This window comes from Micromonas commoda, chromosome 2 (genome assembly GCF_000090985.2).
Source record: "Micromonas commoda chromosome 2, complete sequence".
Classification (NCBI taxonomy): Eukaryota; Viridiplantae; Chlorophyta; class Mamiellophyceae; order Mamiellales; family Mamiellaceae; genus Micromonas; species Micromonas commoda.
The window spans coordinates 273,861-294,749 of record NC_013039.1 but is presented as its reverse complement, the minus strand read 5'-3'; the positions used below and the strand labels follow the sequence as shown (position 1 = coordinate 294,749).

The window sequence follows — 20,889 nt, the reverse complement described above, 5'->3', positions numbered from 1 at the left end:
ACGTCGGCTACGCGTCGCTCAACTACCGGCTACGCCGTCGCTCCGCGTCTCGTCACCGCATCTGATCACCCGCCCGCGACGCCGAGAAAGTTCCCCCGGGAGATCGGGTCCTCCGGATCGGGATAGTCGCCGGCGCCGAGCCTCTTCACCGATTCGTCGAGCCGCTTCACCGCCACGAGCCTGCTGGTTTTCTTCCCGTCGCGCCTCACCCACATCAGCGCGTGGTACCCCGCGTGCTCCCTCCCCACGTCCAGCTTCGGGGACACGAGCTCGTACCCGCATTCGCCCCGGCCCCTCTCGTTCGCGTCGCCGGACTTGAGCTCGAACTTTGACGCGCCCATGGGCGGCCTCTTGAGCGTGATCTTGGTCTCGTACGCGATCTCGGCCAAGGACGGGACGTCCTTGGCTCCCAAGGTCTTCCCGGGCTCGTCCGGATCGGTCAGCTGCGCGAGGACGGCGAGGTCCGCGTCCGCCTCCCACTTCCCGATTTGATAGTGCGCGATGCAATCGGACTGGACGTGACGCACGACGTATCGCGTCCCGCGGTTTTCGCCGTCAGGGACGGACTTGACGGTGATGGCGACGGAGGGCCCCGCGACGGCGACGGCGGCTTCGGAGAGGCCGCCCGCGGGGGAGGATGCGCCGCAGCCCATGTCGCTTCGGTGTCGGCGCGCGTGTCGATCGAATGCGCTTTCCAAAAGAAGATGTGGAGTCGGTTGCGGAGAAAGCGCGCCGGGGTTTCGCCTCCGTCTGGCCCCTCTCCCTCGCGAGGGGCCGCCGATAACGGAAAACCGAATCCTGGGACGTGAACCCTACCTGACGAGGCGAGAGGGTCGAATTAGCAGATTTCCGACATTTAGCATTAACACTGCACGCGCTTCAGTTGGAAGAATTTTGGGACTTGCGCGCTGAAGTATAGACTATACACACGCTGGTTGGGTCGAAACCTGACCGTCGCCAGAAGGTGACCACGACACCGCGCGTCGCCGAGGTCTCCCATTATTATCCGAGGCGGGTGCCGAGAGCGCGCCAGTCGGGTACCGCGACCGAAATGGCGTCACTCACCGCCCGCGCGACGCTCCACGCATCCGCGCGAGCCTCCGCGTCGCCCAGATCCGGAGGCGTCGGGACCGCGCGCAACGCGGGACCCCACGGCCTCCATCCGGGGTCTCGTCGCCGTCACCGCCACGACGCCACCGCCGCCCCCGGCGCGAGCGCCTCCGCCGTCGACCTCGCCGCGGAGCTCCGCGCCGATTTCCCCATCCTCGAGCAGGACATTCCGGAGACCGGCAAGCGCCTCGTGTACCTGGACAGCGCGGCGAGCTCGCAAAAGCCCAGCGCGGTCATCGACGCGCACCGCGACTACTACATGATGATCAACGCCAACGTGCACCGCGGGGTCCACTACCTCTCGGGCAAGGCCACGGACGCGTACGAGGAGGCGAGGGTCAAGGTTGCGAAGTTTGTGAACGCAAAGTCCGATCGCGAGATCGTCTTCACGCGCAACGCGTCCGAGGCTATCAACCTGGTGGCGTACACCTGGGGGATGGCAAACCTCGGCCCGGGCGACGAGGTCGTGGTGAGCGTGCTGGAGCATCACTCCAACCTGGTGCCGTGGCAGCTCGTGTGCGAGAAGACCGGCGCGACGCTCAGGCACGTGGGGCTCAAGAAGGATAACAGCGGCATCGACGTGGACGAGCTGTCCGCGGTCATGGCGGAAGGGAGGGTCAAGCTCGTAGCCACCGCGCACGTGTCCAACGTGCTGGGATGCGAGCTCGACGTGAGCGCGGTGGCGACGCTCGCGAAAAAACACGGCGCGAAGGTGCTCCTGGATGCGTGCCAGTCCGTGCCTCACATGCCCGTGGACGTTCAGACCCTCGGCGTGGACTGGATCGTCGCGTCCGGGCACAAGATGTGCGGCCCCACCGGTATCGGTTTCCTGTGGGGCACGGCGGAGGCGCTGGAGTCCATGCCGCCGTGGATGGGCGGCGGGGAGATGATCCAGGACGTGTACATGGACAGGTCCACGTACGCGCCTCCACCGGCGAGGTTCGAGGCGGGAACCCCCGCGATCGGCGAGGCCATCGCGCTGGGGCGAGCCTGCGATTACCTCACCGAGGTTGGGATGGACCGGGTGCACTCGTTTGAGAAGGAGATTGGCGGGATCCTCTACGACAAGTTGTCCGCGGTGAACGACGTGACCATCTACGGACCCACCCCGGCGCAGGGCAGGGCGTCGCTGGCGGCGTTCAACGTGGCGGGGTTGCACGCCAACGACGTGTGCACCCTGCTGGATCAGGCGGGCGTCGCCACGCGGTCGGGGCATCACTGCACGCAGCCGCTGCACCGATACCTCGGGGTGCCGGCGACGGCCAGGGCGAGTTTGTACCTGTACAACACCCCGGGGGAGGTGGACGCGCTGGTGGAGTCGCTGACGGATACCATATCCTTCTTCAGGGAGATCAACGGGATGTGAAGGGTCAGTGGTCGCGAGTAGCGATCGCCCGCGCGAGGTGTTCTCTGGCAAAAGGTTGCCAAAAAACCTCGGGGCAAATACGAAATGGAACCCTCATCAAAAAATCCCATTGTTGTTATCCGATTCGGCCTCCCAAATAGATATGATCTGACCGTTTACTCATACGGGCGCGAATCGTCGCTTCCTATTGGCCGAGACTCGAACCGAATGGCCGAGACTGTAAACGTGGGTCTCCCACGGTGCGCGCAGCAGCCCCAGATTTTTGGATTTTTCAACTTGCGGCTCGCAGCGTTTCGGTGCTCGGGTTGAATTGCACCCTCCTCGCGTGCGTCACTCTCCGCACCACCAGGGCGACGTCGCTTCCGATCGACCGGAACGCGTTTGCTTTCACCTTCCCATTCATAAGCTGCTAGACGCAATGGCCGCCATGACCATCGCGACTCCCGTCGCCCTCGCGGGCGCGCGCCCCCTCAAGGCGACCCTCTCCCGCCGCGCGGTCTCCGCCCGTGCCACCCCCGTGCGTGCGGCTCCCCGCGGCGCGCTCCAGGTCCGCGCCGCGATCGCGCTCGATTACAACGCCGAGACACCGATGACCTACAACGAGACCGGCAAGTGGCGCGAGAACTTCGACCTCGCCGCTTGGGCCTCCGAGGTTCGCCAGGTGGAGAAGGAGCTCAAGGCTGAGATCGGCGAGGATGACGTCGACCATCTCAACAAGATCCTCACCTGGGCCAACATGTTCTACTACGGCGGCCTCGCGGTGCTCTTCGCCACGCCGTTCCTGACGAACATCTTCTCCTTCATCGGAGGCGCCAACCCCATCGCCGCGTTCATGATGTCCACTGCCATCTGCGCCAGGTGGACCATGGTCGGTCACCACGTCTGCCACGGCGGCTACAACACCGCGCAGTCCGAGAACGGCGTCGTGACCGGCAGGTTCCACCGCCGCACCTTCGCCAAGGGGCTCGCCAGGCGCATCTCCGACTGGATGGACTGGATGATGCCCGAGGCTTGGGACGTCGAGCACAACCACCTTCACCACTACCAGGTACGCACTTCAAACCCAATCATGACCCGATCGCGACGCGCGATCGCACCCGCGAGCGCGCGCGACGCGACGCCATCTTGTTTATTCTTTTCCTCTGACCCGCAGTCAACGTCGGAGACCCATAACAAAAAAACCAAATCGCTGACCTCGTCGCTTTGGCCGCTTCTTTCCTACGACAGCTCGGCGAGTCCGCGGACCCCGACCTCGTGGAGCGCAACATGAAGCCCCTCCGCACTGGCAACCTCCCCATGATCCTCCGCTACGGCCAGGTCGTCGGCCTCGCCCTCATCTGGAAGTGGTTCTACTACGCCCCCAACACCATGAAGGAGATGTATCAGCGCCGCGAGCGCGAGGCCAAGAAGGCCGGCGAGGACTTCGAGAACCCCTTCAAGACCGGCGAGCTCCCCTCCACCGTCGCCACCGTCGCGGCCGGCGCGTTCAAGGGTAACTTCGCCGCCCTCGGCGAGACGATCAAGTGCTTCGCCCCTTACGCGCTCTTCCAGTTTGCGGCGCTCCCGGCGTTGGGCTACGCCGTCGGCGGCGCGCAGATGGCGACCGGCGTCCTCCTCACCTCCATCCTCGCCGACGTCATCACCAACGTGCACTCCTTCATCATCATCGCCACCAACCACGTCGGCGACGACATCTACAGGTTCGAATCTGAGACGAAGCCCCGCTCGGATGACTTTTACCTCCGAGCCGTCATCGGCAGCGCCAACTTCCGCACCGGCGGCGACGTCAACGACTTCTTCCACGGCTGGCTCAACTACCAGATCGAGCACCACATGTTCCCCGACATCTCCATGAAGTCGTACCAGAAGGCCCAGCCCAAGATCAAGGCGATCTGCGAGAAGCACGGCGTGCCTTACGTTCAGGAGTCTGTCTGGAAGCGCCTCGTGCAGCTCGCGGACGTCATGGTTGGCAAGAGGAGCATGCTCGTGTGGGAGCGCGGCGACTGAGTCGATGTGCGGCACGCATAATTGTTTTTTCATTGTTTCGGGCGACGGCGACGACGAGAGTCGGATGCGTAGAGGCGACGGGGCGGTCGCCGAGGGTTTGAGCCGACAGTCGTGGCTTACTTCTTAAGAACCGTGTTTTCTGAAGGTTGGGCGCGCCGAGGGCTGTCGCGCGACACGTGCGACGCCGAGCGGGCGCGGTGTAGGTCAAATTTAGCAGCTTGCGTTTTAATCGGTTGATAACGCTATCAACGCCAACGTACGTCACACGTCCGCGTCGCCTCGTCGGCGCAGCCCGACCCGCCGCGACGAACGAAAAGAGTTCCAAAGTTCCAGAGCGTTCTTGAACAGATCAAGTCCCTCTCCTCGTTTCTCCGAAGACATTTGCGGCGTGCGTGCCGGGAGATACGCACCATGTCCGCGACGGACGCCGACGCCGTCCACGCCATCCTACCCGGCGGCAGCGTCGAGCTCCGCGTCGCCGACCCGGCCGACGGCGGCCGACGGCTCTTCGTGCGCGCCCCAATCAAGGCTGGGGACGAGATCCTCTCCTTGAATCCCTACGCCGCGGTCCTGAACGACGCATCGCGCACCTCCCGGTGCGACCACACCTTCGCCAAGCCATCCGACAACGGCGGGTCGTTACTGCGATGCGCGCGATCGAAGGTGGCGCGCTACGTCTCGCGAGACGCGCAGGTCGCGGCGTGGAAGCGCGGGTACAAGGAGGAGTGCGCGTCGCTCGTGAATTGCGCGCCGAGGGTGCCCCCCGCCACCGTGCGGCTCGCCGCGCGCGTCCTCTGGCGCCGCGCCCGCGAGGCCGCCGCCGCCGACGGATCCAACGACGACGATGACGACGAGATTATCGAGGACGGCGTCGCCGCGGCGGCCGCCCTCGGCCTCGGACGCGGCTACGACGCCGTCGACGCCCTCGGCGACCACTGGGAACGCCTACCCGATTCCCGCAAGGCGTCGCTCGCGCACGCCGCGATGCTCGCGACAGCCTTCCACGCGGGAACCCTCGGCCCGGGCTCCACCACCCCAACAGACCCCGACCCCGACCCTAACCCTAACCCTAACGCGGCGGATCCGCGCCACGTCGCGAGGCTCCTGGCCAAGATATCGTGCAACGCGCACACCGTGTGCGACGAGGAGCTCAACGCAATCGGCGTCGGCGTCTATCCCGCCGCGGCAATGGTCAACCACGGCGACGCCCCCACCGCGGCGCAGTCGTTCAAGGGGAAAAAGATCGTGCTACGGGCGACGCGGGACCTCAAACGAGGCGACGAGGTGACGATGGCGTACGTCGAGCTGCTCGCCACGCGGCAGGAGCGAAGGGCGGCGCTCCACGCGGGGTACAACTTTGATCTCGACGGAACCGAGATGGCGACGTACTGTCCGCACGCGTCGCCCGATCGCGTCGAGGCGTGCGAGGGAATGCCCTACATGCGAAACACGCGCCGCACGCGTTTACCCGGGGGTGCCGTGTTGGTGGACCACGGCGAGGGTTCCGATTCGCCGCCTTGGAGGACGGGGCACGCGGACGCGTACCTGTGCGCGGTGGAGGCGTCGAGGAAATCGGGGGGTGGGATTCTTCACGGGGGCGTCGAGGTGGTCACGCGACCGATTGGGGACGGGGACGACGGGGACGGGGACGACGGGGACGAAAAGTCGGCACCCAACAGGGACGACGATGCGGTGGACTACTCCGGGGGTCTCGGCGGCTTGCGCGGGTCCGGCGGCTTCGGTCGGACGTTCGCCGAGGAGGCGGAGCGAGCGTTCAAGACGGTCAAGGCGCGATCGTCGATGGCGGAAATGGAGATCGCGGGGGGGCGGCTTCGCGATAAGTCGCGGTTCGAGGTACACGTGTGGGGCACCCTGGGCGGTGCCGACAGGGAGCACACGGCGATGCGCGTCGCCGAGTGCGCGTCTCTCCTCGCCGTCGCCGAGCGACACCTCGCGGCGGGCGGGACCAAAAACGGCGTCGAGTCGGCACTGAAACCCCTCGCGCGAATGTCGGACCTGATGAACGGCGACGACGCATCGTGCGCGCTCGGTCCCATACACCTGCTGCGCGTGCGCGTCCTCGACGCCATGCAGCGCGCGGCGGTGACCGCGGGGGACTTTGAAAGCGCGAGAGACGCGGCGTACGCGGTGCTACCCGCGTACCGACTGTCGTATCCCCCGTGTCATCCGCCGCTCGGACTTCACCTCGCGCTCATCGCCAAGATCGAGGCGCACTTAGTGGACCTGAACGCGGCGGTGCAGTTCGCGCGGGAGGCTATCTCGTGCCTGAACGTGTCGCACGGGCGGAACAGCGACGTGGTCCGGATGATGGAGACGCTCCTGGGCGAGTCCGAGGCGGAGCTCAGGTACAACGAGTACAATCGGAGCGGGGGCAACGAAGACGCCGAGACCGGGGAGGGGTACCTGGAGGCGTACGAGTGACGACGCGTCGTTTAAATCTATCTACTACTAAGAACCTCGCGACCTGACGCCATCCTTTTTCGCGACTGGACGATTCGAGACGTCGATTCGTTCATCGGTAACCCCGCACTCCCTCATCACGGGACGAAGTAGCTGAACGCTCGGTAGCCCTGCATCGCGGCGACGAGCGCGGCGACGGCGGCGAGCGCGTCGGGCGGCGAGAACGCCGCCGCCGCCGCCGCGAGCGACGCGTCCCCCCCGTCCAGCCCCGCGCCGACGCCGTCCAGCCCGGGCCTGCACAGGTACGCCTCCGCCAGCTGCCACAGCGCGCCGGCGGCGGTGGCGGTTATCCAGCCCGGCGTCAAGTACTGCACGAGGGTCCTCTCGTCGCCGGTCGCGAGGAATCCCGCGCGTTTGAACTGCCCCGTCGCCGTCCCGACGAGGAGCCAGGCGATGCACAGGCACGAGCCGGTCCCGGCCACGCACCCGAGCCGCAGGATATCCCCGACGCTGAACCCGAGGTCGACCACCTTGCCCCCCGGCGGGACGTGCGATAGCTCCCTGGCGCACACGAAGCACCAGAGCGCGGTGACGTCCAGGCGGACCTCGAGGGGCTCGACCGCGTCTAGTTTTCGTCTCAGCTCGGCGCCCGGGTCCGCCGTTCCCAGGCTGGCGAGGGACGTCGCCGCGAGCGCCCCGACCGCCGCCGCCGCCACGTCCCCATCCGACAGGAGCACGTCCCCGCCAACCTCCAAGACACTCAGCGCGAAGAGCGGATCGCCGGCGTTCGCGGCCCCGACGGCGCGGCCGCCGCGGCGGCGCGCGTGTCTCGAAGGCGTTTTACGCGAGGTGCACCGTGATGTGTGCGAGCGCGTCGGGATGGCGCGCGCCGCGAGAGACGCCGACATGGCGACCCCACCCCGCCGCGGCGCGGCGCAAGGTGGCTGTGGCTGTGGCGGGAACTTCGGTCGCTGCCAGCTCGGACGAAAATATGTTTTTCAATTTCAATTTGGGGTAAGAGCGGCGCGTGACCCTCGCGAGACCACTCCTGCCCTCGCGCGCCGAGGTATCGCGCCGTATCCAGCGGCTCGAGCCCTTCGCGCACCCTCGCGAGCGCGGGACAGGCGTTCAACGCCCCGGCACCGGGTGTTGAAATCGAACCCAAGGGTTGTTGTTGCTCGGCGGCAAAATGTTGGGCGAGGCCGTCTTGGGCGTGCTGCTGCTGTGGACCGGGGTTAAGGTCGGCGCGCTGACGTACGCGTACGTGAGGTACGGCAACTGCGGGGACGCGAACGCCGCGAAACCCGAGGAGAACGTGGAGACGACGTCCGTGGGAGGGGAGGCGCTTAAGAGCGCGGCGACGGAAGGCTCCGAGGGGTTGAAGAAGCGGACCAACGCCGTGAAGGAGGCGGGCGCGGAGGAGGGCGACGCGACGCGGTGACTCGGCGCCGCGTTCGCGTCGCTCTCGGAATAAAAACGCCAACGTTGTATAATAAATGCTAAGTGTCACGCGTCGTTTCGTGTCGGTACCGCGCGCGGGGAACGACCCGTCATCCTTTCGCAGCCTCCCCCAGTCGTCGTCGTCGTCGTCAGTTGCCCTTCTCCATGGCGTCGGCGACGATCCTTCGCCGAAAATACTCCATGTCGCGCTGGTGGAACGTGAGGGGGCACCCCGTCGCGATGTAGTCCGCGTACTTGAGCATGAACACCCCGCAGTCGCACCCGTTCATCTGCCGCGGGATGTCCTTGGGGATCTCCACGGACCACGACTCGGTGTCGACGTCGGCATCCTTTTTGTTTTTCCACTCGTCGCGCACCCACCGTAACAAGTCCTCGACGAGCCCTTTATCGTCGCCGAGCAGGGAGTCGTAGAACCTGACGCACTTGGCGGCGAGGTCGATGACGGCGAGGACCCAGTGGATGCCCTGGTGGACCGGGATGATCACCTTGTCGCACTCGAGGACGTCGTACCCGAGCTTCTTCTTCGTCGTCCAGCGCCGCACCGCGCCGTAGTTGTACCCGTCGCCCCCATCCGTCAGCTTCCCCACGAAGAACGTGTTGAAGAAGTGAACCCGCGGTTGGTCTCCGCCGCACCTCGCCATCTCGCGATCCGCCATCGTGCCGATCGTGAAGTTCACCATCTCGTCGTTCAGCCACTCGCCCGTCGCCATCGTCGCCACGTCCTTCCGCGTCATCTCCAGCGCGCCCTGACCGGTGAACGTCCCGGAGGCGATCACCTCCGACGGCGGACCCGGGGCGTGCGCGCGCTCGATGGCGTCCGCCTGCGCCGCGCTGATGGGCCGCGTGAGCTCCGCCTCCATCGCTTCGATGTCCGCCGCGCTCGGACCAGCCTCGAGGTCCGAGAGGGCTGGTTTAGGGGACTTGAGCTCGGCGCGCCGCGACTCCAGGTCCCTCGCGACAATCTCCATCTCGGCTATCTGCCTCTCGAGGTCCGCCTCCTGCGCGACGTCGACCGGGGCGTGGACGCTCGCGTTCGCCGCCCTCACCTCCAGCGCGAGCTCGCGCCGCTGCGAGGGCGTGAGCGCGGTTCGGACGGGCACGGCCGTCGGCGTCGGGGCGACGTCGCCCTCCGCCTCGGCGGTGGATCGTCGGAGATTTTCAATCGAGTCATCCACGAAGGAGTCCAGCGAGGTTCTGCGCACGGCAGGGGCCGCTGCCGGCGGCGCCTTCATCCTGTACTGCGTCACGGGTTTCTTGGGCTTCCCGCGTCCCTTGGCGGCGGCCGGTTTAGGCGCGCCGCCGACGTCGTCGACGACGAAAACGTCCGAAGGAACCTCCTCCTCTTCCTCCTCCTCCCGCCGATGCTTGCGAGCCGAGTCGGGCGGCGCGGACGTCGGCCGCCGCCGATTGCGCCCGGCGCTCGACGCCTCCACGAGCTTCTTATACGCGTCCACGTCCCGCACGTCCAGACCCAGCGTCTTCCACGCGCTCGATCGCCTAAACTCCAGCTGCGCCGGCGCGAGCGCGCCGCCGAACAGCCCACCCGCCGCTGGCGCCTTCGAGCCCTTTGAGCCTTTGTTTGGCCCGAACAATCCGGCCGCCCCCCCCGACGCCGCCGCCGCCTGCGCCGCGGCGACGTGGTACCCCGCCCTGAACCCCGCGCGGGAGTGGAGCGCGGCCATATCCGGCGTGGCGCTCGCGATGCGCTCGGCGCCCGCGCGGAACGTGCGCTCCGCGGCTTCCCTGATTGACGCGTTTCTCACCGCGTCGTTCTCGCCGCCGACGCCGCCCGCGCCCCGCTCTGACGACGCCCCGTGGGAGGAGAACGGGGTGATCGGCCTGGGGCCGTGGGCGTAGTGTCCGGTGAACATGCGGGTCTGGAGGGTGTCGGTGACCGGGGAGGATGCCGCGGCCTCCCTCGCGAGTCGCTCCTCGCGATCCTCCTCCGTCTCCTCATGGGCGCGCCTCATGGATGAGGCGGCGGCTTGCTTCATCGCTGAGCGCTCAAAGGTGGAGTCGCCGTCGTCGTTCGCGTCGGGCGAGGGCTGGTTGGCACGTTCCCGGACCGCGAGGAAGGCGGCGAAGTCCGCGGCGGTCTGGTACGTTCCCGCGCCGTGCCTGGTCGCGCTGGGGTACCTGTGCTGCGACCCGACGGCGGCTGCGCCGGTCCACCGAGATGACGATGTGTTGGCTCCGGCGGTGGATGGAAGTGGTCGCGTGTGTTGCTGGTGCTGCTGCTGCTGCTGGTGGTGCCAGCCGGGCCTGCCGAGGACGGGTCGGTGGGAGGTGACGGGCGGCCTCGTGACGACCGTGGTGAGGGGGTCGTCGCCGGCGAAGTCGATCTGCACGCGCGGCCCGGGGGTCCGGAACGGCGCCCCGCCGTTGTTCGTCGCGCCCGCCGCGCCGTCGCCCGCGGTGCCGCCCTTCCGATCGTAAGGGTGGTGTCGCCCCTCGCGCCTGGTGAGAAAGTCGGCGCCGCGCGTGGCCTGTCCCGCGGGTCCGGGCGAGGCGAGTAACTGCCGGGTCTGCTCGTCCCTCACGAGACCGAGCTCCTCTCGCCTCTGCTGCACGTGGGGGTTCCGCCTCTCGAGCTCGGCGTTGAGCCAGTCGATGGGGGGCCTGAACCCGGGTATGCGATTGGGCCCGTCGAGCGTGGGCGGCTCCTGGGGCTGCTTCTCGGGAGGCGAGAGGAGGAAAGCCTCTTTCAGCGCCCCGAGAACGAGCTTGCCCACCGACATGGACGAAGCCGCCGGCGACCCACGCCGCCCAGATCTGCCGCCCTCGCCCTCTCTGACGAGAGTACCGTTGGGACTTTTTCGAGGAGGGAAAAAGCGAAATGCCCAAATACGAATTATTTCCAAATTGTCACACAAGTGTTGAATCTCATGCCATCTTGTGAGTATTTATGGTAAGATCTCTAACTGCGTGTCATACGAATTTTCAATCCAGTTGTTCCGAGAGGCGATCGTTCCGGATTTGGGCATCGCATCGCGTCGCAGTCGGAACGACACCAAGGCGCCATGGGCGCCCAGCGACCGCGAAGCCCGTATGAGAACCCGCTGCCGCGACGCGAGTACAAGCTCGTGTCCGGCTTCGGCCCGCAGGTCAAGAGCACCATGCAGTCCTTCCCGAGCCCGTCGTTCACCAAGGGCTCGAGGGATGTCGAAGGAGAAAAGGTGCGATGTCGCGGCACATTCCGTCCGATTCTGCTCGAACTGACGCGCGAGAGGCCCCCCCATCTCCGTCCACGCAGCTGTACATATCCGCGGAGCACTCGAAGGTGATGTCCAGCACCATCGGCCCGGGACCGAAGTACGACCCGCTGGACAGCGTCGGCGTCGCGCCGCTCTCCATCAACCGCACGCTCCCGCGAGTCGGCTTCTCCTCCGTCGATCGGAGCCTCAAGGGAACGACGGACGCGTCGATGTTTGTCACCGATCCCCTACGCAAACCCGGCGCTCCGCCCGGCCCCGGCGCGTACGACCACGAGGGCGCCGTGGGCAAGCAATGTCTCTCCCCGAAGCCCTCCAAGCCCGCGTACACCATCGAGAAGAGCAGCCGCGAGCAGGCGCAGAACGTCTACTCCAAAGAGGGGGAATCGGGCTCGCTGGGTCGGAACGTCCCGGGGCCTGGAACGTACGCGGACAAGCTCCCGGGCTCCATCGGACCGCAGCCGGACGTTTCGAGCTCACCCGAGGTGAAGTTTCCCAAGGACACCAGGTGGAAGGCGTCGGAGCTACCCCGAGGCGAGCGGCGGCCCGGTCCGGGCGAGCACAAGCTGCCGGACGGCGTCGGCAAGCAGGTGGTCAGCACGAAGACGTCGGAACCGACCGCGCCGTTCGGCACCACGACGCGCGCGCAGACGTCGAAGATGTTCATAAGCAAGGAGCACGATAAGAGGGGGAGCGACGGCGCGCTCGGCCCGGGTCCGTGCGGCGGCGCCGCGAAGCCGAGGTCGAGTTTCGGAAAGGTGGCGAGTTCACGGGAGCGGAGCTCGCCCAGAGCCACGTTCACGAGGAGCACACGGTGGGAGCGGGATAGGAACGCGGGCGACCCGGGTCCCGGCGCGTACAACGCGTGAGAGAGGCGCAGCCGCGGGGGGGGGGGAACGGGGGCGCGTGGGTGGCGTGATTCTGAATCAAGTAGTCTCAGGTTGATAAATATGCATTTTTGTTGTTCACCGCGCGGTAAACCCTCATCGCCTCTTCCTGGCCAGGAGCGAGTCCACCTCCGACGCGAGCGCCGCGTCGAGGGTGGAGAGCACCCTCCGCACCTCCTCCACCGCGTCCTGCCGCCTCTGCCACTTCTCGCTCCCCTGCTTCACGCCCTTCGTGCGGAACCTGTGGAGCACCTCAGTCGCCTTCTTGGCGTCCAGCCCGGAGAGGAGCGTCGCCGCCAACTCCGGGTCGGGTTTGCCCCCGTCAAAGACGCTCGCGTCCACCAGCGCCGTCCTGGACAGCGCGCCCTCCTCCTTATCCTCGCTCCCGGGCCTCTGGCCCAACCCAAGCACGAGCCTGCGCAGGATGGACACCTGCTCGGTGTACTCGAGACCGGCGTATATGGCCTTGGCGGCGGATGTACTTGTCGACGCGACGAGCGCGAGCAGCTCCTTACCCTTGTAGAGCACCGACCTGGCGCCGTAGGGAAGGAGGAACTGCGCCACGGCGACGACGCGACCGGGCTCCTCGGCGCCCACCAACGCGGACGCCGCGTCCACGTCGTTGAGCTGCTCGACCATGAGACGCAGGTACTCGGCTCCCCGGGGGGCGTCGAGGCCCATGAGCACCTCCGCCGCGCGGTTCTCGTCTGAGCGGTGAAGCGCGGCGAGCGTCTCGGCGGCGGCGACGACGTTGGACGTTACCTGGAGCACCTCGGTGACGAGCTGCGGGTCCTTGTCGATGAGGGCAACCTCCACGGCCACCTCGAGCGCCTGGTTCCTGTCCAGCCTGGCCAGGAGTCGAGCCTTGCGCTGCTCGACGGATTTGGTATCCGTCGCCGTCTTGAGCTCCTCCCTCACGCGGTTGGTCGCCTCGACGAGCTCGGCGCGGCGCTCGCCGCGGGTTTTGGGCGCCGCCTTGGGACCCGTGACGGGAGTCGGGGTCATGGGCGCCTTGACGGGCTCGGGGACGGGCTCGGGGACGGGCTCGGGGACGGGAGCGCCGAAGGTTTCAGCCGCGGCGGCGAAGACGTCCACGGGCGGCGCGGCTTTCGCCTTCTCGGCGGCGGCCTTCGCCTTCTTCGCGGCGGCTTCCTCCTCCATCTGCTTCGCCTTGGCCTCAGCCTCGCGCACGGCCGCCTCGGCCGCCTCCCTCGCGGCTTTCGCCGCGGCGGCAGCCTCCGCGACAGCCTTGGCCTCGGCCGCGGCGGCAGCCTTGGCATCCGCCGCAGCCTTGGCCTCGGCGTCAGCCTTGGCATCCGCCGCGGCGGCGGCTTCAGCCGCAGCCTTCTCAGTCGCAGCCTTGGCCTGAGCCTTGGAGGCCTCCTCAGCCTCGGCGGCAGCCTCGGCGGCGGCGTCCGCGCGAGCCTTGGCCTCGGCGACGGCCGCGGCCCGTTCCTCCTCCTCCCGCTTGCGCCGCTTCTCCGTCTCCGCGCGCTCGCGCTCCTCAGCCTTCTTCGCCGCCGCCTCGGCGGCTTCGCGCTCGCGCTTGAGCCTCCTGTCCTCCGCCGCGCTCACCGCCTTCTCAGCCTCGGCAGCCTTCTCCGCCGCCGCCTTTCTCGCGGCGTCAGCCTTCTTGCGGAGCTCAGCCTCCGCCTCGAGCTCCCTCATGACGGAGGACGCCCTGGCGGCTTCGGCGGCTCGGCGCTTCTCCTCGAAATCCCTCGCTCGCTTCGCCGCCGTCTCAGCCTTGAACCTGCGGTTCTCCTCGGAAGCCCGTCGGGTGTCCTCCGAGACTCGCATGTTGACCTCCGCCTCGGACCTGCGCCGGCGGTCCTCCTCCTCGTCGCGTCGGCGGGAGTCCTCGTCCGCGCGTTTCGCCGCCTCCGCCGCCGCCGCCGTGGAGATGGCCGCCTCGTACGACTTCCTCCTCGCGTCAATCTCGGCGATGAGGGCGTCGAGAGCGGCGCGGGCGCGGGCGATGGCGGCGTCGGCGTCGGCCCTGCGCGCCTCCTCCGCGGCGACGATGGCCTCCTCCTTCTTGTTCGCGAGCTCAACCTCCGCGGCGATTTGCGCCCTGCGCGCATCCTCCGCCGCGGTGATGTTGGTCTCCTCGGTGACCATCTGTCGCATCTGGAGCTCGGCGCCCGCGCGTCGCGCCTCCTCCGCCGCGCGTTGGCGCTCGTCGTCGTCCTGGATCGCGCGAAGCCGCGACTCGAGCTGTTCGCGGCGGTACTCCTCCTCCCTCCGCTTGTTCTCCTCCTCGAGCACCATCCGACGCATGGCATCCTCCGCCTCGGCGACGCGGCGCTCCTCTCGAGCCACCCTCTCAGCCTCGGCTCGCGCCCGCTCGGACATGGACACCTCCCACTGGACCCTGCGGTTGTCCTCCTGCGCGATCTGCTGCGCGAGGTCGCGCTCGGCAGCCTCGATCGCGGCGTCCGCGGCGACGCGCCTGGCATCCTCCTCCTTTTGGACCCTTCGCTCGTCCTCGTCCTTGGCGCGAATAGCCGCCTCGGCGTCGCGGCGGCGCGCCTCCTCGGCTGCTCGCACCGACGCCTCCTGCCGTCGAGCCTCGTCCTCGGCGAGCTTGGAGAGGCGTTCGATCTCGAGGTCGAACGCGGCGCGGCGGCGCTCCTCCGTCTCGCCCAAGCTGCGGTCCACGAGCACGAGCCGCTCGAGCTCAGCCTGCGCGGCGCGGCGGCGCTGGTCCTCCTCGGACCTGCGCTGCGCCTCCGATCGCATCATCTCCTCGAGCGCGAGCTTGGCGGCGGCGATCTTCGTGTCCTCGGCGGCGCGGTCCTTGGCCTCCTGCTCCGCGAGAGCCTTGTCCTCGGCCACGGCGTCCTCGAGGGCGCGTTTGGCCGAGGCGAGCGCGTCCTTCTCGAGGTCCAACGCCGCCTGCGCAGCCTTCGCCGCGGCGAGCCGGCGGGGCTCAAACTCGCCGTCGAGGCCCCGGAGAGACTCCAGGAGGGACTGGTAGGCGTCCGCGGCTTCGCGCCTGCGGGCCTCCTCGTCGTCTCGCCGCGAGCGCTCTTCCTCGGCGGCGCGGACCGCAGCCTCTCGCGCGTTGGCTCGTCTGTCATTCTCCGCGGAAACCGTCGCCTCCTCGATGGCGGCGGCGGCTTCGGCGGCGGCGCGAGCCTGCTGCCTGCGAAGGTCCTCCTGCGCGCGCTTCGCCTTCTCCTCGTCGAGGGCGTTCTGAAGCGCCTGCGCGGCGACGGTGCGGCGTTCGTCCTCCTCGAGCCTGCGCCTGCGCTCATTCTCCGCGGCGGTTTGCATCGACTTCTCGGCGGCTTGGCGCCTCGCGTCTTCGCTCTCGCGGCGAGCCTTCTCCGCCTCGGCGCGTCGCTGCGCGTCGGCGTCGGCGGCGGCGCGGCGCGCCTCCTCGGAGGCGCGGATGCGCTCAGCCTCGGCGGATTTGCGTTCCATGTCAATCTCGCGCTGCCTCGCCGCCGCCTCCGCCTGGTCGCGAAGCCGCGTCTCGGCGATCGCCAGTCGCTGCTCCTCCGACTCGACGTCCCTCCGCCTCTTGTCCTCCTTCTGGCGCTCGGCGATCTCAGCCTCCGCCATGCGCTTCATCTCCATGTCCGCCTGCTGCCTGCGCTTGTCCTCGGCGAGCCGGCGCTTCGCCTCGTCGTCCATCGCCTTCTTCGCGCGCGCCAGCGCCTCCGCCCTGCGTTCCTCCTCCTCCTTGATCTGCTCGCGTTCCATGGCGGCGCGGGCCGCGGCCGCAGCCTCCGCGGCGAGCCGCCTCGCCTCCTCCTCGGCGAGCTTCTCCTGCGACGCCTTCTTGAGCGCGAGTTGCGCGGCGACGGCTTCGGCTCGTCGAGCGTCTTCCTCGTCGCGCCTCTTCGTCTCCGCGACGGCTCGAGCCCTCTCGTCCTCGTCAGCCTTGGCGCGTCGGTCGTCCTCGGCCTTGCGTCGCGCCGTTTCGTCTTCCGCGGCTTTCTTCATGGCGGCGTCGGCGGCGTCGCGTCGTCGGTTCTCGTCCGCGACGCGTTTCTCCTCCGTCTCCTTGGCTCGCTTGGCGTCGGCGGCGGCTCGAGCGCGGCGGTCGTCCTCGGACTTGACCCGGCGCTCCTCCTCCTCGAGGGCGCGCTGCATGGACGCGATGGCGACCGCGCGGCGCTTCTCCTCCTCTTGGAGGGTGCGCTCGTTCTCCTGGATGATGCGGATCGTCTCCATCTTGAACTCGTAGCGGCGCCTCTCCTCGGCTTCGAGCAGCGCCGCGTTGGTCGCCTCCATCTGCGCAACCTCGTCGATGGCAGCCTGCTTGCGGGCGTCCTCCTCGGCCCTCGCCCTCGCCTCGGACTCGGCGGCGACCGCCATGTCCTGCTCGACCACCGCCCTGCGTCGTCGCTCGGATTCCTGCATGTCGGCGAGGGCCCGGCGGCGAGCCTCGGCGTCGTTGTCGGCGTTGGCTCGCCTCGCCTTGATGTCTCGCTCGAGAGCCTCGAGGGCGTCGGCGGTGGCTCGAACGGCGTCGTCCTTATCGCCGCGCCTCGCGTCCTCCTCCGCGATCTTCGCCTGCTCCTGCGCGGCGCGTTCCCGCGCCGCGTCGGCGGCTTGCATCCTTCGGAGGTTTTCCCGCGCCCTGCGCTCATCCTCCTCGGCGGTGAGCTTGCCGCGCTCCTCGAGGGCAGCCTGGTTGATCACGCGCTCGGCGGCGGCGCGCCTCGCGTCCTCCTCCGCCCTGAGCCGCGCCTCCTCGTCCATCAGCTCGCGCATCGCGAGCAGGGAATCGGATCGGCGGCGAGAGATTCCGTCGACGACGACGGCGAGCGCGTCTCTCGCGGCGTACACCTTCTTCAGCGACGCCTCCCTCGCGGCGTCCTCCTCGGCGCGTCGGTTCGTCTCCTCCTCTTCCAGCGCGGCCGTTTCAACGTCCCACGCCTCGCGACGTTCGAGTTCCTCCGCCCTGCGAAGCTTCTCCTGCGCGGCGGAGGTGTCCACCTTGCGTTCAAACTCGGCTCGGCGGGTGGCTTCCCTCTCCTGCGCGGCTTTGATCTCAGCCTGCGCGCGGGCGATGTCCGCGGCGGCGAGCTCGCGCCTCTGGTCCTCGCGGCTCACGTTGGCGTCCTCCTCGGACTTGCGGAGGTTGACGGTGTTGGACATCGAGGACTTGGTGGACGTGAGCGAGTCGGTGACGGATTGGATGAGCGCCTCGAGGCGCTGCACCTCGTCGGCGGCGGCTCGGCGGCGCTGCTCCTCCTGCGCGCGGACGCGCTGCTCCTCCTCCTCCATGCGGCGGATGTCAGCCTCGGCGGCGGCGCGCCTGGCGTCCTCCTCGCGGCGGCGGATGGACTCGTTCTCCCGCTCCGCGCGCACCTTGGACTCGTACTCTGCTCGCCTGGCGTCCTCCTTCTGCCGTTGCGCCGCCTCCGCGTCCGACATGGGAAGCATCGGCACGTCGAGCACGGGCGGGAGCTCCCACGTCCCGACCGCGACCGCCCAGTTGCGCAGCAGCGAGCGGGTCTCGTCCTCGGCGCGCAGCTCGTTGGCGGCGTTATCCGCCGCCTCGCTCGCGTTTCTCGCCGAGGCGTTCGCGTCCCTCGCCGATCCAGACGCGTCCACGGCGTCTCTTCGGGCGGTGTTGGCGCGGCCGCGGCGCGTTGACACCACCTCCTGGACGGCGTCCGCGGATCTGCTGGACGGCCTCGGCGGGTCGCGCTCCAGCCTCTCCTCGATGTCGGACACGTCCTCCTCCAGCTCGCCCTCGAAAAACGCGCGAGCCTCGGCGAGGTCGCGCTCAATCTCCGCCGCCGCGAGCTCAGCCTCCGCGATGAGCAGGTTCATCTGCATCACCTCGTAGCGAACCTCGACCATGGACATGACGTCCCGGTTCTCGACGTGGCCCTCGAGCATGATCTGGCGCTCCTTGGCGAGCGCACGGAGGTTGTTCTGGGCATCGGCGCGCGACGCCATCGCGGGGAGGAGCGACCGCTCGATTCGAGCCGCCGCGGCGCGATAAAACTCGACGATGGCGTCGTAGTCGACGTCATCGCCGTCGGAATCCGGCGGCTCCTGGCGACCGTCGCCGAGGCTGGAGTTGACGATGAACTCGTTCTTAGCCGCCTTGGACTTCTTGACGAAAAACGCCGGGCTTTGTTGCGAGGGCTTCGCGACGGGCTCCTCGGTGGCGACCGCCGCCGCCGCCTTCGCCTTGACGGGCTCGGGGGCGCCCGCCTCGACGGTGGACCCGGATGGCCGCCCGGGTTTCGACGACGATGACGACGCCGAGGTTGGAACCGACGACGTCGACGCGGCGACGGCGTTGGCGTACTTGGTGGACGCCGGGCCGTCGACGTAGGGATCCGCCTTGGCCGCGGCGAGTTCCCTCGCCAGCTCGTCGTCCTCCTCCTTCATGCGCCTCGCCTCCGCCCTCGCAATCTTGAGCGAATCCGGCGTGAACAGCACGGAGAGCAGGAGGTAGGCGACGAACGACGCGCCAAAGCCGATCATGGACGAGTACTCCATGTTGACCACGTACGCGGAGAGGAAGGATTCGGCGCCCATCGCCGTCGCGCTCGCCGACCCGCCGAAGATGGTCGACGCGCCCCGAGCCACGGAGATGAGATCGGGGGCGACGCCGACGAGAAAGGCGAGCACCGCGCGCATGTTCACGCCGCCGAGGTAGTGGTACGCACCGCCCGGGCCGGTATCGCTCGAGAGCTGCGACCGGTCCACGACTCGGCCGCGCATGATCCAATAGTCGGCGAGCATCACGCCAGCCACCGGCGCGACGAGGAGGGAGCCGATGCCCACCGCCCACGACGCCACCGCGACCGTCTGCTGCCACGTCATGACCAGCGGCGCCGCGCACGCGATGAGGACGGAGACGGCAACGGCGCTTCCCATCCCGGGCTTGACACCGCCGATCGCCGCCATCGGGCCGACGAAATTTGCGACGGCGTTCGTCACCAGCGCGGCGACGGCGACGACGGAATACAACGCCAGGTTGGGCGCCTGCGCCATGGACGACGCGACGAGCGCGGCGCACGCGGTGAGTACCGGCAGCCACGCGATCTGCCCCTTCGCGACGCGGCCCGCGCTGGACATGCGCTGCGCGTAATCGGGCAGCACCGTCCCGAGCGTCATCCAAACTCCCGTGGTCATGAGCGCGTGCCGCCAAAACTCTTTGGGAAAGTCGGGAACGAGGGCGCCCGGTGTGTTCAGCGCGGGCATCGTCGCCATCGTCGCCTCCCACACCGTGGACGCGTCGCCCGCGTTCCACGACCAGAAGAAGTACGCCCCGACGACGAGAGCCGCGGCTCGGCCGAGGAACAGCACCTTGGCCCCAGTGCTCTTTCCACCCGCAATGATCGTCTGCGCGAGCCAAAAGGCGCCGTAGGCGATGGCGCGAGCCTCCGCGGGCAGGGGCGCGCCGTCGAAGAACATGTACGAGATCTCTCCCCACAGTCCGTACGCCGCCTCGCCGCCGATGAGGGTGGTGAGCGCGACGAGCGCGGTTCCCAAGACTCCGCGGCTGAGGTTCACCAGCGCCGCACCCTTGACGCCGAAAGAGACGCGCGCCAAGCGCGGAAAGTCCAGCCTGTACGCCACGGCCGGGTTGGCGATGGCGAGGAGGAACGGGAGCGCGAAGACGGTGCCCATCGCCGTGGACGCCGCCATCTGCCACCAGACCAACGGCGCGATGGTGGAGAGGTTCCACCGCACGAATCCAAACGGAACCGAGTAGAGCGTCGCCGCAACCGCGAGGCACGTCCACAGACCCAGCGATTTCTGGCCCGTGATGGACACGGGCACGCGCTCGAGGCCGGGCTCGACGCCGGGCTCGTCGGTCGCGGCGGCCGCGGTCACCACGACTTCGCCGCGGCGCGTCCTTCGCAGCAGATGGCCTCCGCGTCGGTCGGCGTCATCGCCCGCGGCTGAGCGTGTGGATCGGGGAGTGGACGCGTGGGCGTCGCCTCGTCGCGATTGCGCGTGCACGCGGCGAAGCGGGGCGAGCGCATTGACGCCCTCGCCCCGGATGGACGACTTGCGTGACCACGATCGCGGCGCGGCGACGCCCACCGCGGGCCGACGCGGGAGGCAAGACGCTGCCGGCCGTCCGGGATCGGTGCTACCGTTCGCTCCGTGGGCGAGGAGGTTCGCGGGTCGCGCGCCGTTCGAGGTGGGCTGGACCACCGCCGGCGCCATGGTTCCTGTGGATGCGAGGGTGCGCGCGGGGAGAGCGTCAGTCGGGGGTTCCGGAGGTGACGCGCGCGGGTGTCGCGCGCCGAAGGCGAGCATTTTGAATTGAGGCAATCCGAATTTCACCGAGGCTCGGGGAGATGATGTCATCGATCGGCCCGGGTTCGCGGCGCGTTTGTCGAGCGCCGAGGCGACGCGAGGCCCGGCGAAAGGTCCGGTTCGCGAGATCGCGAGTCAACCGACGCGATCGGATCGGGTGCCGCGACGCGAC

The 20,889-nt window shown here is 68.4% G+C and overlaps 9 protein-coding genes across 9 annotated transcripts; 5 read left to right on the top strand and 4 right to left on the bottom strand.

Moving 5' to 3' along the window:
- Nucleotides 1-65: 65 nt before the first annotated feature.
- Nucleotides 66-653, bottom strand: MICPUN_56423 (predicted protein; the record flags this gene model as incomplete). The annotated part of the gene is made up of 1 exon (XM_002499402.1): nucleotides 66-653. One exon carries the CDS (start codon nucleotides 651-653, stop codon nucleotides 66-68), a length of 588 nt encoding a protein of 195 aa, XP_002499448.1.
- A 398-nt stretch (nucleotides 654-1,051) lies between these two features.
- MICPUN_78629 (predicted protein) lies at nucleotides 1,052-2,476 on the top strand (the record flags this gene model as incomplete). The annotated part of the gene is made up of 1 exon (XM_002499873.1): nucleotides 1,052-2,476. The coding sequence occupies one exon, from the start codon at nucleotides 1,052-1,054 to the stop codon at nucleotides 2,474-2,476; it is 1,425 nt and encodes a 474-aa protein (XP_002499919.1).
- Nucleotides 2,477-3,004: 528 nt separating this feature from the next.
- On the top strand, nucleotides 3,005-4,736 carry MICPUN_107811 (predicted protein). Its single transcript, XM_002499872.1, has 2 exons — nucleotides 3,005-3,524; nucleotides 3,704-4,736. Exons 1-2 carry the CDS (start codon nucleotides 3,066-3,068, stop codon nucleotides 4,481-4,483), a joined length of 1,239 nt encoding a protein of 412 aa, XP_002499918.1. The 5' UTR covers nucleotides 3,005-3,065; the 3' UTR covers nucleotides 4,484-4,736.
- A 158-nt stretch (nucleotides 4,737-4,894) lies between these two features.
- Nucleotides 4,895-6,925, top strand: MICPUN_56426 (predicted protein; the record flags this gene model as incomplete). The annotated part of the gene is made up of 1 exon (XM_002499871.1): nucleotides 4,895-6,925. One exon carries the CDS (start codon nucleotides 4,895-4,897, stop codon nucleotides 6,923-6,925), a length of 2,031 nt encoding a protein of 676 aa, XP_002499917.1.
- A 113-nt stretch (nucleotides 6,926-7,038) lies between these two features.
- On the bottom strand, nucleotides 7,039-7,812 carry MICPUN_54206 (predicted protein; the record flags this gene model as incomplete). Its single annotated transcript, XM_002499401.1, has 1 exon — nucleotides 7,039-7,812. The coding sequence occupies one exon, from the start codon at nucleotides 7,810-7,812 to the stop codon at nucleotides 7,042-7,044; it is 771 nt and encodes a 256-aa protein (XP_002499447.1). The 3' UTR covers nucleotides 7,039-7,041.
- A 281-nt stretch (nucleotides 7,813-8,093) lies between these two features.
- MICPUN_56428 (predicted protein) lies at nucleotides 8,094-8,345 on the top strand (the record flags this gene model as incomplete). Its single annotated transcript, XM_002499870.1, has 1 exon — nucleotides 8,094-8,345. The coding sequence occupies one exon, from the start codon at nucleotides 8,094-8,096 to the stop codon at nucleotides 8,343-8,345; it is 252 nt and encodes an 83-aa protein (XP_002499916.1).
- Nucleotides 8,346-8,493: 148 nt separating this feature from the next.
- MICPUN_99124 (predicted protein) lies at nucleotides 8,494-11,103 on the bottom strand (the record flags this gene model as incomplete). Its single annotated transcript, XM_002499400.1, has 1 exon — nucleotides 8,494-11,103. The coding sequence occupies one exon, from the start codon at nucleotides 11,101-11,103 to the stop codon at nucleotides 8,494-8,496; it is 2,610 nt and encodes an 869-aa protein (XP_002499446.1).
- Nucleotides 11,104-11,419: 316 nt separating this feature from the next.
- MICPUN_107812 (predicted protein) lies at nucleotides 11,420-12,548 on the top strand. Its single transcript, XM_002499869.1, has 2 exons — nucleotides 11,420-11,541; nucleotides 11,619-12,548. Exons 1-2 carry the CDS (start codon nucleotides 11,482-11,484, stop codon nucleotides 12,444-12,446), a joined length of 888 nt encoding a protein of 295 aa, XP_002499915.1. The 5' UTR covers nucleotides 11,420-11,481; the 3' UTR covers nucleotides 12,447-12,548.
- A 12-nt stretch (nucleotides 12,549-12,560) lies between these two features.
- MICPUN_99126 (Nucleobase:Cation symporter-1 family) lies at nucleotides 12,561-20,624 on the bottom strand (the record flags this gene model as incomplete). The annotated part of the gene is made up of 1 exon (XM_002499399.1): nucleotides 12,561-20,624. One exon carries the CDS (start codon nucleotides 20,622-20,624, stop codon nucleotides 12,561-12,563), a length of 8,064 nt encoding a protein of 2,687 aa, XP_002499445.1.
- Between the last annotated feature and the right edge of the window lie 265 nt (nucleotides 20,625-20,889).

Coding starts and splice junctions, on each gene's coding strand:
- MICPUN_107812 (XM_002499869.1), top strand. CDS start 11,482: ATGCAGTCCTTCCCGAGCCCGTCGTTCACCAAGGGCTCGAGGGATGTC. Junction 11,542..11,618: donor GGGATGTCGAAGGAGAAAAG/GTGCGATGTCGC, acceptor CCGTCCACGCAG/CTGTACATATCCGCGGAGCA.
- MICPUN_107811 (XM_002499872.1), top strand. CDS start 3,066: ATGACCTACAACGAGACCGGCAAGTGGCGCGAGAACTTCGACCTCGCC. Junction 3,525..3,703: donor ACCACCTTCACCACTACCAG/GTACGCACTTCA, acceptor TTCCTACGACAG/CTCGGCGAGTCCGCGGACCC.